The 16,295-nt window shown below is 41.7% G+C and overlaps 1 protein-coding gene across 1 annotated transcript in view; it reads left to right on the top strand.

Moving 5' to 3' along the window:
• The window catches only part of Iqgap2 (IQ motif containing GTPase activating protein 2), a 264,615-nt gene that overhangs the window by 206,941 nt on the left and 41,379 nt on the right, over window positions 1-16,295 (top strand). The window contains exons 15-21 of the mRNA XM_029544180.1: window positions 148-315; window positions 2,268-2,410; window positions 3,052-3,222; window positions 10,134-10,217; window positions 11,610-11,681; window positions 12,306-12,375; window positions 13,908-14,116. Coding sequence (XP_029400040.1) covers window positions 148-315; window positions 2,268-2,410; window positions 3,052-3,222; window positions 10,134-10,217; window positions 11,610-11,681; window positions 12,306-12,375; window positions 13,908-14,116 — 917 coding nt within the window. The remainder of the gene's footprint in view (window positions 1-147; window positions 316-2,267; window positions 2,411-3,051; window positions 3,223-10,133; window positions 10,218-11,609; window positions 11,682-12,305; window positions 12,376-13,907; window positions 14,117-16,295) is intronic.

Genomic DNA, 16,295 nt, shown 5'->3' with positions numbered 1-16,295 from the left:
CTGGTGTATATGGTCAGACTATCAGAAAGAGAAAAGGTTTAATAGCAAAATACCAATGCATTCCTAGAAGGTTGAATTATGTATTTATATACCTTATGTAAGTATAAAGTTATGACTAACTGAAACTTTGCTTTTCTCATTACTCAGGGGTTACACTGGTCGTTGGCGTCAATGAGTGTTTGGATAGAAAACAATCAGATCATATCTTGACTGTACTCAAGTCTTCTTCTAGTAATACCCATAACATACTCCCAGAATGTGCCAACAAGTACTTTGATACCCTTGTGAAGGCGAAAGAGTCAAAGACTGACAATGGTGAGCCGCCCCTGTGGCTTAGCACAGGCATGTCGCTTCAAATACGGTGGTTTCTATAGCATTGTGGTTTCTTAAATTTTGAGACAATTACTGCTTTCATATCAGTATTTCTGAAATGTTTAGCATCTATGGGAAAGGAACTGTTTTTAGATTCTTTTTTAAAGTTGCAAGTATCTCAGCAATAATGCATAGATGTCACATCATAGAACTGAGAAAATATAAGTAGGTCTTTGTACTAATAATTGCCATCATTTAACCATTTTGAGACAAATGATATGTAATTATACAATATTAAATAGATATGAAGTAGGAATATATGAGTAAAATGTGACAGATTCTGTATACTGCAATACTAGCGGCCACCAAAGGGATAAAGAAGTTACATGCTACTACATGGATGACCATGAAAAGAGTAAAGGAGACGGACAGAGACAGTAGAGCCTGAGAAGATGACTCAGTGGTACGAGTCTGATGACCTAAATGCTATGCTTATAACCCATCGTAGGAGGAAATGGACTCCAAAGAGTTGTCCGCTGCTTTCCGTACATACGCCATGGTATACATGTGCTGGCACACACACACACATGCATGCGCACACACACACATACACACGCGCGCACACACACACACACACACATTTAATTCAAAACAAATGACCAACAGCTGTACAACTGTCCATTAAAAGAGAAAGCTGTCACTTTTTTGTACACTGACAAATTGAGCACTTGAGTATTTAAAACCAAAAAGAATGAGCATACACTTATATGACTTGGTTGTTCCGTTCAATTATTTGAATGTATTGAAACATTTTATGAAGACCGTCACTCAAACTTTGATTTACGTGGAAAGATGGTGAGTTTGGTGGTCACTTAACCGAAGTTGACTTAGTTTAGCCAGAACTTTTCAGTGGTTACAGTAAGTCTTAGGTCTCTAGTTTGAGTCAGAAATAAAGGCTAACGAACAAAAATAAGGATATCTAAAAATACTATAACGTGTGGCCCATAGATTTGTGAGGAAGAAACATCCTTTTCCACCAATGTAAGCCACAACTGCCACAGACTTTTGTAGCCTGTCCCCACCTCCCCAAGCCATGTCCTTTCAGCCATCTTTTCTCTTTTTGTGTGGGTACAGAGAGCATCCTGAGTCAAATCAGGAACTGTCTTCTCCGCTTCCAGTGGCCTTCATGTTGCTGCACGGCTTTTATCTTTGTAATTTGAATAAACTTGTCCCCAGAAGTGATTCATCTCTGCCTTAAATGTGGGTCACGGTCCTTGTAAATTAGTTCTCATCAGAGAACATTCTGGATGGCTTTATTAGCAAATACAATTCTGCTCATTGGTCTCCTCCGTCTGCTTAGGAGGGTGTCAGCATTACTGGTAACATGCATTACATAGTTGCTTTTGATTTTCGTTGGCCATTTTTGATTCAAGCTATCCCTATGAAAGAATTGGAGTCCAGAGTCAGTATTAGATTTCTCTCTTTCCTCCACTTGGGGGTGGGGTAGTAAGGAGCTGCCATTGAATACTCAAAATTCTTTCCATTTTACTATGTCATGTCTGGTGACTATAACATAGAGCAACTGAACACTTAGTTAAAAATGGTTTTATAGCCGGGCGTGGTGGCGCATGCCTTTAATCCCAGCACTTGGGAGGCAGAGGCAGGCGGATTTCTGAGTTCGAGGCCAGCCTGGTCTACAAAGTGAGTTCCAGGACAGCCAAGGCTACACAGACAAACCCTGTCTCAAAAAAAAAAAATGGTTTTGCTAGATTATTGTGTGTACTAGACCCTCTGTCTAGTCTACCAGACTTGACTTTACCAATACTAGCTATCAATTCCCACTCCCCATCCCTTTCTAAGCAGAGTCCTCATACCTAGTGTATTGCCGAGCTACTTGATAAGGGAGCCTAAGAGCTCTGTTCCTCTCTAGATATTAACAAACTCTTCTTCTTTAGAGTCCAGTGAAGGTTCATGGGTCACATTCAACGTGCAACAGAAATATAACTACTATTACAACACGGATTCCAAAGAAGGTTCTTGGGTTCCACCTGAATCATGCTTGTCTAAAGAATCATGGCTCACAGGAGAGGAAATTGAGGTAGGAGTTGGTGTTTGGTGGAAAACTGTACTGTGTAACAAGACATGTGCTAGCTGGTCTGTTCTTCGTCGTGGAAGTGATGGGAGAGACTAATCAATTTGAATCGTGTGTAGGAATAATCTTCTTGAACTGGACTTGAATGGACTGGCTTGCTAAATAAAAACAGTTCCATGTCCTGGCACAGCCAAACCAAAAAGAACAAGGGGAAGACATTAGGACTTCATGGGTACTAGCACTTTCCCCCTGCACCCCCCACTCCTGCGCCCCAGGAGCCTGAGAGAGTTGGAGGCGAGGCCCATTCTTATAGTAGTGAGCCTTGACCTTTTTTGACAGTGTGTGATTCAGGTCGGCATCACATGAGATCATTCCTTACCTTCTGATACCACTATCATCAAGATCAGAGGATTCAAAACTCTTAGAAAAACGCTAAGCCAGCTCAGCCCTTGGCTGTTGTTAAATCTGTCTATAAACCAGGCCTGAAAGAACTGTCCCTTTCATTTCCCAAAAGCCATCATTTCCAGAAGGTGTTCTCTATGTTCCTTGCACCCGATGTGTGGAGAATAACCTTAAGATGTTTCTCTCTCTCTCTCTCTCTCTCTCTCTCTCTCTCTCTCTCTCTCTCTCTCTCTCTCTCTCGCCAGGACATCGTGGAGGAGGTCACATCAGATTACATCCGTGAGAACCTGTGGTCAGCTTCAGAAGACTTGCTTGTCCGCTTCGAAGCCACCACCTTAGGACCTGTCCTTAGGAAGGAGTTTGAAGCTAGGAAAGCATTCTTATATGAACAAACAGAGAGCGTGGTCAAAATCCAGGTACGGGAATCACCTACCACAGTTATGGAAAATTGGAAAATTGTCCTGTCGTCTGAAAATACTTGCTTGGAAGACAGCACCAGCATTCTGATAGTGCCAGTGAGGGCTCCTCCCTGCCCTTTTTGGGGAAGCCTTTAAAATGGGGACTGCCCTAGTGATGATGTGTTTTAACTTGTGGCCCTCAGAAGAGTATTAGGGCTTGCTCAGATCAACCTGCCGTCAGTATGGTTGGAACGGGATGGATACCTCAGATTGGGGTTGAAATTGTGCTATTCTCCAAATAGCAGCTTCTCCACGTGTCCATCTACTGCTGAACTTGGAGTTTTAAGGGTTAGCAGATGGTCATTAATGTATAGTTCTTCTAGCCTGAGCCAACGGAAGAACAGATGAGCTGGTGCACATTTAACTTCTCTAGGGATCTTCTTTGTATAATGGTCACTCTTTGTTTAGGCCTAGGGGAAAAATTGTCAGCACCCACTCTTTAAAGATTGTGAGACCACAACAAAAATGCATGAGCTGAGCTTTTCCACAGGAAGGGGAAGAACTTGGCAGAGCTAGATGTCTCTCCTGTGTTCTCGTGTCACCCTCAACCAGCCAGGATGCTAGCTTCCCCAGGTCTATATGAGTGTCCTTTTCTCCAGAGGCTAACACAAGCACATCAGTGATTGGCAGAGCTTGAAGGACTTTGCTTTAGCTGGTATCTGAAGTTTCCCAAACTGGAGGTGTTTTGGTAGTAGAGTTTCTCTTTCATGGCGATTGATGAACTTCTGTGCCTTGCTTTTATGTTACTGGGACTGAGAATAACTTAGTGGTCTTGTATATTTCATATATGTTGGAGTACTTTATTTGCTCAAGATGTCAGTAGGACTTAAATGACTTTTTTTTTTTTTAAAGAAATCTCTGTTGTAGATCTGACACTTAGCTTTTTCTATGTGAACCAACAAGTTTCTAATTCAAAATCGTTCTAGCTTATCTGTTGAAAATACAGCCTAAAAATAGAACCATCTACACCCCTAAAAGCTAGCTCTAATTAGGTACAAAATTCAAAATACCAGCCGATGTGATACAATTTGGACCAGCCCTGTTCTCTCCAGTCTTGAAACAATGTTGTAATTGGGACTCTGCCTGAAGAGCCCACCACTAGAGATTTCCCTTTGTAGTGGAACCCAGTGTGGAATAGTTACCAGAGTGCTGAAAAAGGACCGAAATGGTCACGTGGGGCCTTGCTCCTCTACCTCAGCGGTAGTTTAGGATTGTCACTAGACTCACAACACATCCATCTTGCCGTCTTTCCTTCCATCTGATAAATTTGCAACATCAATCCCATGATGCCTAACAGTGAGGTAATTACACTGATGCAGCCCAGAAGTGAATCCACTGACCCTTAAAACCAAATGACCAGAAAGCATCAAGTTAATCTAATTTCTCAGCAAAGTTGCTAATAGATGTCTCATTAAAGAAAATGGTTTCCCCCTAGATAAAACAATTCACACGTTCTAGACAGGTGACTGGTCCAGACGTATAGTCTTACATTTTTGAAGGAGAATACAGAACCAAATCTTCTTGGATCAAGCCAGCCAGATCCAAGCTATATTTGGAGGTCATCAGAAGGTGTCCAGTCAACACCCTTGGAGGGAAGCCACTGTTCCCAGTGATAGCAGTTGGACCCACTGCCTTGTGTATGCTAGGCAAGCACTCTGCACTACACCCCCAATAGATCATCCAGTCTTAGAACAATTAGAAGTCCCTAACAGAATTGTTTAAGTGTAGGGCTGGGTGTATGGCTCGGTGGTAGAGTGTTTACTGGTATTCCTGAGGCTCTGGATCCAGTATCCAACACCAAAAAAGAAAAGAAAGTAAACCAGAAAAGGTCATCATAAGCAAAGGAAATTTTATTTATATCAAATATATAGAAAATGAATATAATTTATAAAATGTAAGTAAAGTAAACTGATACTTTTCAAGAAAAATTTATATTGTAGTTCTCAAGGAATTTAATAATGAAGCAATGTGTGTGTGTGTGTGTGTGTGTGTGTGTGTGTGTGTGTGTGTGTGGTGGGTGGGGTGAATAGATCAGTAACAACCGTGGCAAGTAAAGGAAATTATGACATCATCAAGTGTAAATGATTGAAAGTTCAGAGTGAAAGATAGACATTGAGAAGTATTCAAACAGGCCTGGAGTTGGGAGGAAATTAGCAGAAAGTCAAGAGAAAGAGGAACTGCCTAAAGACACATTTCCTCATGTAAAAATCCTGATGCCTGGCAGGACTGTGAGGCGAGTTCCCATTGAAAACATGCCCTGGTGTGCTGCTCTCGGGCGCTCAGTGCTTGGTCTGTGATGAGGTGGGAGGTGGGACTCAGAGGGCACATGGTGGGGATCCAGTAGTTAGATCGCGGCTGTTTCTGTGGGAAGAGATAAAGAGAAAGAAAACTTATCCAACAGAACAAACATATAACTACAGTGGAAAGCTTTTCCCCCTGTCTAACAAAAACTGGGTTCCGTCTCTTTGGAAAGGATGAGTGGGCTGGAGAGATAGCTTATCAGTTAAGAGCACTGCTGCTCTTCCAGAGGACTCTGGTTGGATCCCAGGGTCCGTGTCACATGGTTCACAGCTGCCTGTAACTACAGCTCCAGGAGACCCAGCACCTTGTTTAGGCCTCTACAGATATCCATACAGATGCAGCATGCACAGAAGTAAAACGTAAATTTAAATCTCGGCCCTAGGAGTACTGATGTACCGAACTTTAAGCGAGGAAGGCCACAAGCATTCAAGCCAAGAGAAAGAAATGGCTTGTGTGAAGCAACTTCAGAGCCTGAGAGATGCAAAGCAGGGGAGCCCCCTTAGGGTATCCCCGGTGCTGACCTAATAGATAGCCTTGTCGGTTTGCCAGATGTCAGAAAGAGGAGAAGGAATTGTTCAGAGCTTCCTGGCTCCCCTGTATCACAGTGACTTTAGCATCGTGATTAGCGTTCGGGGTACCCGTTATCAAGCAAGGCAGCTGGTTCAGCACTTCTGGTTTTCTGGAGATTAACATTGAAGATACATAAAGAAGAGGAGTAATCACCAGTATTTCAACATGGAAACATTATACAGGAAATATATTTATAGCACCAGAAAACAGAATAAGGTGGCTACTGTAACTTTTCCTACAAGTCCCTATAGCAGCTAAGAAAATGGTTTTACTATAAAAAGCTGTTTCTAACTAGCATTATGATTTAAACTTTTGTCTCCTTTTACATTATATCAGCTTCTTTGCTCCACTGTTAGACCCATGCTTGTTTATTGGAAGATCTTGCAGTTTATAACTATAAGAGTGGAAAGAGCCAGACATACTGGATAGAAAACTTCAAAGCTGAGAGTGAAAAATGTAGAATTTTGACAAATTAAATATAAAGCTTATATAGTTTAAGGGTCCATAGTTTGCCAAAGAATGATACCCCAGATTCAAAATAGTTGGTAAACACAAAGAGTATTTTATTCTGCAAAAGTCCAGCATACTGGGGTCTCCTAATTACTAAGATAGAGAGACACAACCAAGTGAGCTCTCAGGCCTGATGTAGGGCACATTTGGGGATTCTGAGGTAGGTGACCTTTCTCCCATCTCTAGGGAACATTCTATTACCAGGGCGTGGGGGCTGGAAACTGTTGCTGGGGAGGTCTGGAAACTGCTGCTGACCCATTGTCTTCCCCTCGGGCCACGTGGTGGGCAGCTTCTGGGGGTATGACTTACCTGGACTTGCCTCATTCTTGGAAACAGAGATTTAGGCCTCGTCTCCTGAACTGCCAATCTGAAGCCTGTCACGGAGTCAGCTTAGCCTTCTCGATAGTATTTCTGCTCCTGTGAAGATGAAATATCCACTAACTCTACCTTTGTGTAGAAAGTAGCAATGAATATTTCTAACAGAAAGATTCTGAGGAGGTCTACATAATGTATAGCTGATTACGGGATGAAGTATGATACCAAAATCTTGCAAATAGTGTTGAATCATGAATGCAATAAGCAAATAATGCCAGTGGACAAGGAAAGTGGCTCCAGGCTGGATACTCTGTTAATATTACAAATCAGTTCTTCATATTTGTGAATCTAAGTTAGTAACTGAATGGTGTTTCTAAACTTGAGTAGATACTAGAAAAGCGGAAAGAAACCTCAGGGTGGTGCCAGTTTTGTTTTTGCTCTGAGTATAGGTTAAAGATATATATATATATATATATATATATATATATATATATATATATATTTACATATATAGTTATATATATAGTTATATATAATTTATATGATATATAATTTATGTGTTATATATATTTCATATATAATATATATTCACATAATCGCACCTGCACTACCCACCAAACTCAAAATAGTTGGTAAACACAAAGAGTATTTTATTCTGCAAAAGTCCAGCATTTCTTTGAGATCTTTCTTGGCTTGTGACAGCCACACTCCTGTGGAGTCCCAGTTATTGGCACAGTTGTAAACACTTCCCTGTCTCTATCACATTGATGATCCATTTTTGTGAATAGTTGCTGATGACATCCAACAGCAGTTTCTTCTCTCATCTCAGAAATGCCACCCTGCCACAGTCCCATGGCAGCATTTCTAAGTGGGCACATGATTAAGAATCATTTAGCTGTGGTTGTTTACATCTTTACTGCTCACAGTGTGAGCCACCTTACAGCATGCTCATTGCAGGAAGCCTCAGGGCTACAGAATCCCAAGCCTCTGTGGTCCTGTTGAATCCCAACCTGCCTGTGCTAATAAAATCCTCGGGTCTTGTCTTCTAACACAGAAACTCATCTTTACCAACCAATATTATGAAGTCATTTGAAAAACTCTAAGCCCATTTTTCAATATTTGTAACAATTGTGTTAAACTCTTAGGTTTGTTTGGTTTTATTTCTTTAAATTTTGGTTTGTTTTGCTTTTATGTGTATGTTCATGTTTTGGGGTTTTTTTTCTTTTGTTTTTTGTTTTTTGTTCTTTAACTTCATTTGTATGAGTCTTTGGCCAGGATATACTATGCACCATGTGCTTGCTGGTGCTCCTGCAGGCCAGAAGAGAAGGCATCAGATCCCTTGTAACTGGAATTATAAATGGATATTGAGCCACCAAGTGGGTGCTGGGAATCAAATCCGAGTCCTCTGGAAGAGCAGCCAGTACTCTTATCTCCTGAGTCATCTCTCAAGTGTGGAATTTTTTTTTAAGCATGGATTTTAAAAAAAATAGTTTTTTTGGGGGGGAGGGTCTTTTGAGTTTGACATCTTTATAATGACGCCTTTTAATCTATCCCAAAATACAGTATGTAATTTTAATTCTTTTATTTCTTTTTTAGTTGACCCATGTATATTTAAGACTTGGCTAATGTGAATAACATCTTTAATATGTTTTTATTTTTGACATACAGAAAAAATTTCAACCTTGTAACCAGTCATTTGATTCCCTTGTACATTAACTACTTTTAGTTTTTTGAGACAAGGTTTCTCTGTGTATCCCTAGCTGTCCTGGACCATACTTTGTAGACCATGTTGGTTTCAAACTCAGAGATCCACCTGCCTCTGCCTTCCAAGTGTTAGGATTAAAAGCATTTGCCACCACCACCTGAAATAAGTAACTGTTTTTCATACTTCTCATTTTTAAAAAACTCTTGAACCAGGGCATAGTGGCACTGATAAAAATAAGTTCATTTGACCTTAATAATATTGAAAATGGGCCTCCAAGATGGCTCAGTGGGGTAAAGATGCTTGTTGCTAGAACCCGTCTGGTAGAAGGAGAAAACTGACTCCTACAAGTTATATACACACATACACACACACACACACACACACACACACACACACACATACACTCACTCATTCTCACACACTAATAGCTATATAAATATACAAATAGTAATATGAAAAATTATAAAATTTTAGGGTCTTTAAAATTGCTTAGGTTTGACTTCCTTTACTGGGGAAATAGAATACATATTTTCCCTGTTTCTTATGTGTAAAGGTTGTTTACTGTTAAATGGACACAGCCTATTGCCTCTCTGTAAGGAAATTGCTAAGTTATAATCAGTCTATACTTTCTAAGGCAGCTGAGTTACCAGAGGTTTTATCTATACAGAAGCAGAATACTATATGCCATACATTTAATTTGTCAGAATTCTTTCTCCTTAAGCTTTGTCTGAGTCTGTTAGTGTAAATATTTCATGTATGTGATAACTAGAGACTCTCGTGTAACTTAGAGGAGGAGGCAAACCCTGGGATATCACGGGGTCTCTTATCAAAAGGAAGAAAATTATATATACAGCATCATATACGCTTTGTATTTTAATACATAATAATATGCATATGGGTAAATATGTTGTACATATTTGGAAATGTGCATGGTAAAAAAATTAATGGCTCATTCTGGATATAGTGTCAGATACATAGATAAGTCTAATTTTATGTGGGAACATATGAAATGATAAATGGTCAATTATAGGCACATCATATAATATCTCTATAGAATATATAATATAATATAAATATAATAATCTCTAGAGATTCGGAGTCACAACTGAGTCATGTGCCTTCCTAGAGTAGCTATAGACCACTTGGTTCTGTAAAGATAATCATATATCAATCACTGCTTTCAAGCATTTTATATGGTGACCAAACAGTACTGTTAATAGAATCCAGTTAACACTCTAAGAAAGATTCCTTTACTGCTTGCTTTTGTCATGCAGAGTCTTGTAGAAAACTGGGTGCTAACCTGGTCATTGGTTTCCCTTTCTGCCTGTTCCCACTCTGGCCCTGTTTGGTGCATAAGCTGGTGACCTCTGCCCCAGTCAAGTGTCCCAACCCAGTGCCTCCTGAGATGTGTTCTGTGCTTGCAGCTTCCAAAGCTTACCTGTCAGTCATCAGTCACTCTTTCCCTCAGGCTTTCTGGAAGGGGTTCAAACAACGCCAGGAATATCTGCACAGACAACAAGTGTTTGCTGGTAACGTTGATTCTATTGTGAAGGTAAATATCACTTTCCACCATATCGAATGCTTGGCTTAAACATTCCCTCCCACTTCGTCCTGAGTCTAGAAGGCAAAGCTGTTAACCAGAGACGTGTGAGCTTTGCAAGTCATCCTGGGATTGGAGCATCTACAAGCGAGTTGATGCACCACTATAATGGTCTCACCTCTCACGTCCTTTATGTAGTTATAAGAATCAAATGGGAAAGTATTTTTGTACCCAGCTCTTTGTCTGGAAAATCTGAATTGATTTTTAAAGCTAGGATCCTCTCTCTGCTCTACCCAGTCTGGCCTCATGTTCCTCTGATTGCATTCGCTAATAAACATACCAGCAGAAAAGCTTGGGTGTTAGGCAGATGCAAAGCCTGTGACCCAGTGAATGAACAGCTCTGAACTACAGAAGGAAAGGGTACTGTGGAGGCTACTCTTAGCTAAAAGCAAAAGGACTGAACAAAAAAAAAAAAAAAAAGGAAGTAAAGAAAAGAAAAAGAACTTGGAACTTGTAGACAACTTGGAAATCTAGATGATAGTAAGGGCCAGACAGAAATTGCACTGGGTAAGTTGACAGATATTTGAAATTGTGGGGACAGAGAATGACAGGGCTAGACCCACTGAGTCTTCTCTTTCCTTCAAGGTACAGTGTCCTATATCCACTGCAGAATATCCCTGTTCCCTCAGGAAACGGTTAGGAACATATCCCACTGAGACTGCCTGAGCGCTTTTCTATGGCAACCTAAAGGATGGAGCTGGGGAGCTGGCTCAGACAATACAGGCACTTGCTGCCAAGCTTTACTGAGTTTGATTCCCAGGGCTCACTTGGTGGAAGAAGAGAGCAGACTGTCCCTCAGGCTGTCCTCCAACCCATACACTTGTCCCATGGCATACATGCATGTGTACACATGCAATACACAAATGAATACATGCAGTTTTTAAAAACTAAGGCATATTGGCTGCATTTAAGGGTTGATGACAGAAACCCTGGATTTAGTTTAGTTTGATTTACTGACCCACTGCAGCTCAGACTACCTTGTTTTTGTGAGTTTCACTTATTGGGTTGAAAAGTGAACTATTTAGCTTAGACCAGGACTTTCCTATTAAGGCAATGAGGTTAATGGTCACGTATAGTGGGTTTTGAAGACCTTGAAAGAAAACAGCCAAATAAGTGAGAAATGAAGGGGGGGGCTTTGATATCTATTGCTTGGTAGGCTGTTAATCCTTAGTTTTCCTTTGATACAGGGTCTTGTATGTAGCCCAGGCTGGCCTTGGCCTCCTGGGTGCTGGATTCTCAGGCATGCAAGGCTGTTCAACAGATAATATTCTTAGGAAGGCAATGTGGGCTATCTTGAGGATTGTGTGCTGACCGTCATGGTTTCTCTGGTCTACCACATTTCAGATTCAGTCCTGGTTCCGAATGGTGGCAGCAAGGAAGAGTTACCTTTCACGACTGCAGTATTTTGAAGATCATGTAAGACACGTGCATATGGCTTTTCATTTAGGCTAAGAATGAGCTAAATCAATAGTTATTGGATGCTAGTATTGAATAATTTGACTTAAAAATGCCAGTGATAACCTAGGAGTAAACAGACTTCAGAAGTCAGTGTGACAATAATCAGGAGCTTGCCTATTAACTCAGAAGTCACACGGAGTCAGGAATAGAGAGGACATGGTGAGAGGGAAAGCCTGGGCTAGTAACACCAGAGAGAGAAGATTCAAGTCATGTATTTCCTAACATGGGTTTTAAGAGTTCTGGCTGCTAGCTGATATTTAAATGGAAACCCATAAGAAAAATGTCAGAATCTTTGAAGAATAAAACTGTCACCATAGACTGGATCCTTTAGGTTCCAGGCTTCCTCTTCCATTAGGTCTCTTTATTTACAGTCCTTCTGTAGTCCTGCTTATATTTGTAGCTAGCCTATTTACACCTTTAAAAATACATGGGGAAATAAATGTTAAATGTGCTACATCTGAATATCAGTGATTTTTGACAGTGTCTGTTCTTAAATAGTTTAAATTCCTAAATGTCTAAATTCTAAAATAGTGGCGCAAATGGGACTCTGAGAGATCATGACCCCTGTCAATGTTTTTGCAGAAAAATGAAATCGTGAAAATACAATCCCTGTTACGGGCAAGCAAAGCCAGAGATGACTACAAAGCACTAGGTAAGCGGGCACCTTGGGAAGGAGCCTGAGTATAATTCCTAGCCAGTGTGGATGCTTCTCTCCAGCCAATGGACTGCAGAGGCTGTCCCAGAAACCGAGACCAAACGCAGTGTCTGGCAGATTTATTCACTGGGCACAGGGGCAGACAGGCCAGGAGTGGGGTCTCATATTACAAGTAAAGGGATAGACAGAGTGGCTGTCATTTCTTCATCAAGAAGAATGGGCTTGGCGTAAATCCCATTTTATATTACACTTGAGCTACAGGGAATCAAAACAACAGAGACAAGAAGATACAGCTGCATTTCAAAGGTTTATTACGAGTCCCGACCCTGCAACTCTCATTCGAAGGATTAAATGTTTATGTACAGAATTTTGAAAATACTAATCAAAAGCCACCAAACAAGCTGGCCATTAAATGTGCACACCTATTACCTCAAAGTGAGGAAAAGCAGAGGCGAGAAGATCAGGAGTGGAAGGCGATCCTCAGCTGGAGTCTCAAGATAAACAAACAAAATAACAACCAAACAAAACCCTGTCTCATCCCACAACGATGGTAACTGCTGACATGATCCAGTGTCATCTCTCTAGCACAGATCCTCCAAAGTAGAATGGCAAGAGAGATGACTTCTGTGGTCCATGCTGCTGCCTTCCTGGTGAGTCAGTAGGTGTTAGCCAAACTGACCAGATCAAGCTATAACTGGAAGGAAAACTGCCAGGGCCCTTGAAGAGGCGGACTGTCTGACAGGTTATAGATGCTAGACAATACTCTTCAATTACTGCTTCTAACTGGTCACCCCCAGGATTGGTTTCTACAGTGGATTCAAAGCTGATCACATGACGCATGTGAAAGTGTCAGAGAATGAAAACAGAAGCTCTTGGAATTTCTGCACAAGTGTTCTCTCAAGACTGGGGCTGGATCCTGGGTTCTCAGCAGCTCCCGTTGGTCTTGGTCTGTGTTTAGAAGGACAATAACCAAATTTCAATTTCTAAGATCTTCGCCCTTCTGTGAAATAGAGCATTTCCCCAGTCACCCTTGGGATGATTCCTGCTTGGCCCATAGAGGCCCCTCTTCTTTTGTCTTTCCTTGTTGGCTTTTGCCTAATTCTGGCTCCTTCCCAGAGACCCTTTGTGCTGAGAGAAACTGTTTCCTGCTCCTGGCAGTCAGAATTTTAATCTCTTATCTGGTTCAGCCACCAGGTCTTAGAGCCCAGGTCTGCTTGTTAACTTTCGTTCATCATCAGTAAGGCGTTGATAGTACCGTCTGCTCAGCGTCTGAGTCTGGTGACGGTGGGCGGAGGGCTGGCTAGTGAGTATTAGATAAATAGGACACAGTGGGGCCAGGCATTATCAGTTTTTGTGCATTTGTTTATGTGGCTTTGCTTATCTGACTCTCACTGATGGAGAATGAGCCACACCACAGACTGCATATGTCGGTTGGTGTATTTTTGTAGTAATATCTTAGTTGCAGAGCCAGCTGCTTATTCCGTTCACGATAATCCTGAATTCAAATATGCCTGCTCTTCTCCCCACAGTGGGCTCCGAAAACCCACCATTAACAGTAATCCGAAAGTTCGTGTACCTGTTGGACCAGAGTGACTTGGATTTCCAGGAGGAGCTGGAGGTAGCCAGGCTACGAGAAGAAGTGGTGACGAAGATCAGGGCCAATCAGCAGCTGGAGAAGGACCTGAACCTGATGGACATCAAGATTGGACTGCTGGTGAAGAACAGGATCACACTGGAGGTCAGAGGGCAGTGAGCCCCTACCCCAGCTCCCAGGAGAGAGATGCCTGTGTGTGTGTGTGTGTGTGTGTGTGTGTGTGTGTGTGTGTGTGTGTGTGCATGTGTGTGTGCTCAGGAGAACTGGTCCAAGAGAGACAGGAAAGCGCTTTGGGAATCTTGCATATATTGCCCAAGGTTTATCACTTTTTGTTATAAGTTACTCATTTTCATTCCCCTTGCCTATGACATATTTGTAAATCTTTTTAACCACACTGACAAGATTGGCATCATTCAAAGAGGAACAGGTTCTGAAATGAAACTCTCATATGATAAAACCTATGTCCATGCATACCTTTATAATAAAGCCAAGGCCTTTGTGTAGGCATTTCACCTTTCTAATACATGTTCTAATATGCAATATTAGGTATGAAATACATATGAAATGTACTAATATGAAGATACATCAACATGATGGCAGCAGGCAGCATAGCGAGGCTGCCAGGGACTCAGGTCTTTTCCCAGAATCACTACTGACTGAGACAAGAAGGCTGCAAATGATCCTGACACATTGAGGGGTGGTGTAGTCAGGGCCTAGTGTCCAAGTCCCTGCAAAGTGCAAGACAAGTGTAGTCTGCTCCCAACGCACACAGCAGCTGCAATCCTAGAAAACCAAGTGCATATTGACATTTTTTTGTGTATGGAAAAATACATTGTACGTATATGCAGAACACCTAGATTCCAGGCTCAAGTACTTACAAACACACCTGTATGAATGAGCAGAAAGCCATTCACAATTTCTACCTGAATGACCATTCAATCATCCTACAAGAGCAGAACCTCTTTCATCCATCCCTAGCCCTCACCCACCAGAAACCACAAGGAATTAGTTACTGTTCTTTCGGTTTTTGAAAAATTTTGACAATTTAGTTTTGGGGACAGGTTCCTCTTGGCTCACAGTTTGAGGGCACAGTCCATCACAACAATGACAGCTGCCGGGTAGGACTCAGGCAACAGGAGTGTGTGGCAGCTGCTCACTGCCTCCACAGCCAGGAAGCAGAGAGAGGGGAATGCTGACCCACTGTCCCCATTTTCTATTTTATTTCCTTTGAGGCCCTAGCCTCTGGGCTGATGCCATCACAGTGAAGGTGGCTCTTCCCTCCTTGTCTACACCTCTCGTAAACACCCTCACAGACATGCCAGAGGCGTCCTCCTAGGCTGCCCCGAAGATTGACCACTTCAACCATGAATTCAGCCTGATGTCTATACTATGTAACCACTAAAAGGTGTCCTGGAAGACTAAGGGCAGGACAATGGCTTACAGTAGAATAGAGGAAAAGACAGTACCTGAACAATATGACTTCTGTTAGCAAAGGGAACTTTGGGAAGACATTCAGGAAAAGAGAACAGCGACATGCTCCCTGAACAACAACAAAATTAACGTTGAGCACCTGTGCTTCTTAGCCATGCGTGTATCTTACATCTTGTGCAGGGAGTGCCAGCTCTAGTCCTTGGCACTCATTTCAGTTCTGAGTCTTTCTGGTTTTTGATAGCAAGAGCTATTCTGCGGGCATTTTCTCTCATCCTGTAAAGTCATGAAACTTTTTTAGTTTTGATGATGGCTGATTTTGATGTTCCTTTTGTGACTTGTATTCTGTGTTAGAGTGGAGAATCTGTTGTCCAGTCCAAAGTCAAAATTGTTGGCTAGTTTTCCTTTCTAGGAGTTGGTCACTTCTGCTCCTGTGTGTATTTCTGTTTTGAGGTCCTTGTGCTGGGAGGTAGGGATTTGACTCTTCCCTCGAGGATGTAGGTATTTAGCTGTTCCGCCATCATGTTTTTTAAAGAGTACTCTTTCTCCATTTAATTTTCCTGGTACCTGCATTAAATCCTGAGAACAAACAAGCACAGCATTGGATAAAGCCTATGGACAAGCCTGAGCTCGCCTTCAAGGTGCAGTTCTTCAGTTTAACCTCCCCTCTCCCTTTGTTTCCAGATGAAGGAAACAGAAAATGCACATTGTGGTGAGTCTTCGTTTGTGTTTTATTGCTGTGAAGAGACACCACGACTAAGGCAACTCTTATTTTAAAAAAAAAAAAAAATTTTTTTTTAATTGGGCTGGCTTACAGTTTCAGAGGTCCAGTCCATTTCATCATGGCAGAAAGCATGGCAGCATGCAGGCAGATGTGGTGCTGGAGGAGCCGAGA

Source organism: Mus pahari, chromosome 11 (genome assembly GCF_900095145.1).
Source record: "Mus pahari chromosome 11, PAHARI_EIJ_v1.1, whole genome shotgun sequence".
In the NCBI taxonomy this organism is placed as follows: domain Eukaryota; kingdom Metazoa; phylum Chordata; class Mammalia; order Rodentia; family Muridae; genus Mus; species Mus pahari.
The sequence above is the reverse complement of the archived record's forward strand: the minus strand, read 5'-3'. Positions and strand labels throughout refer to the sequence as shown.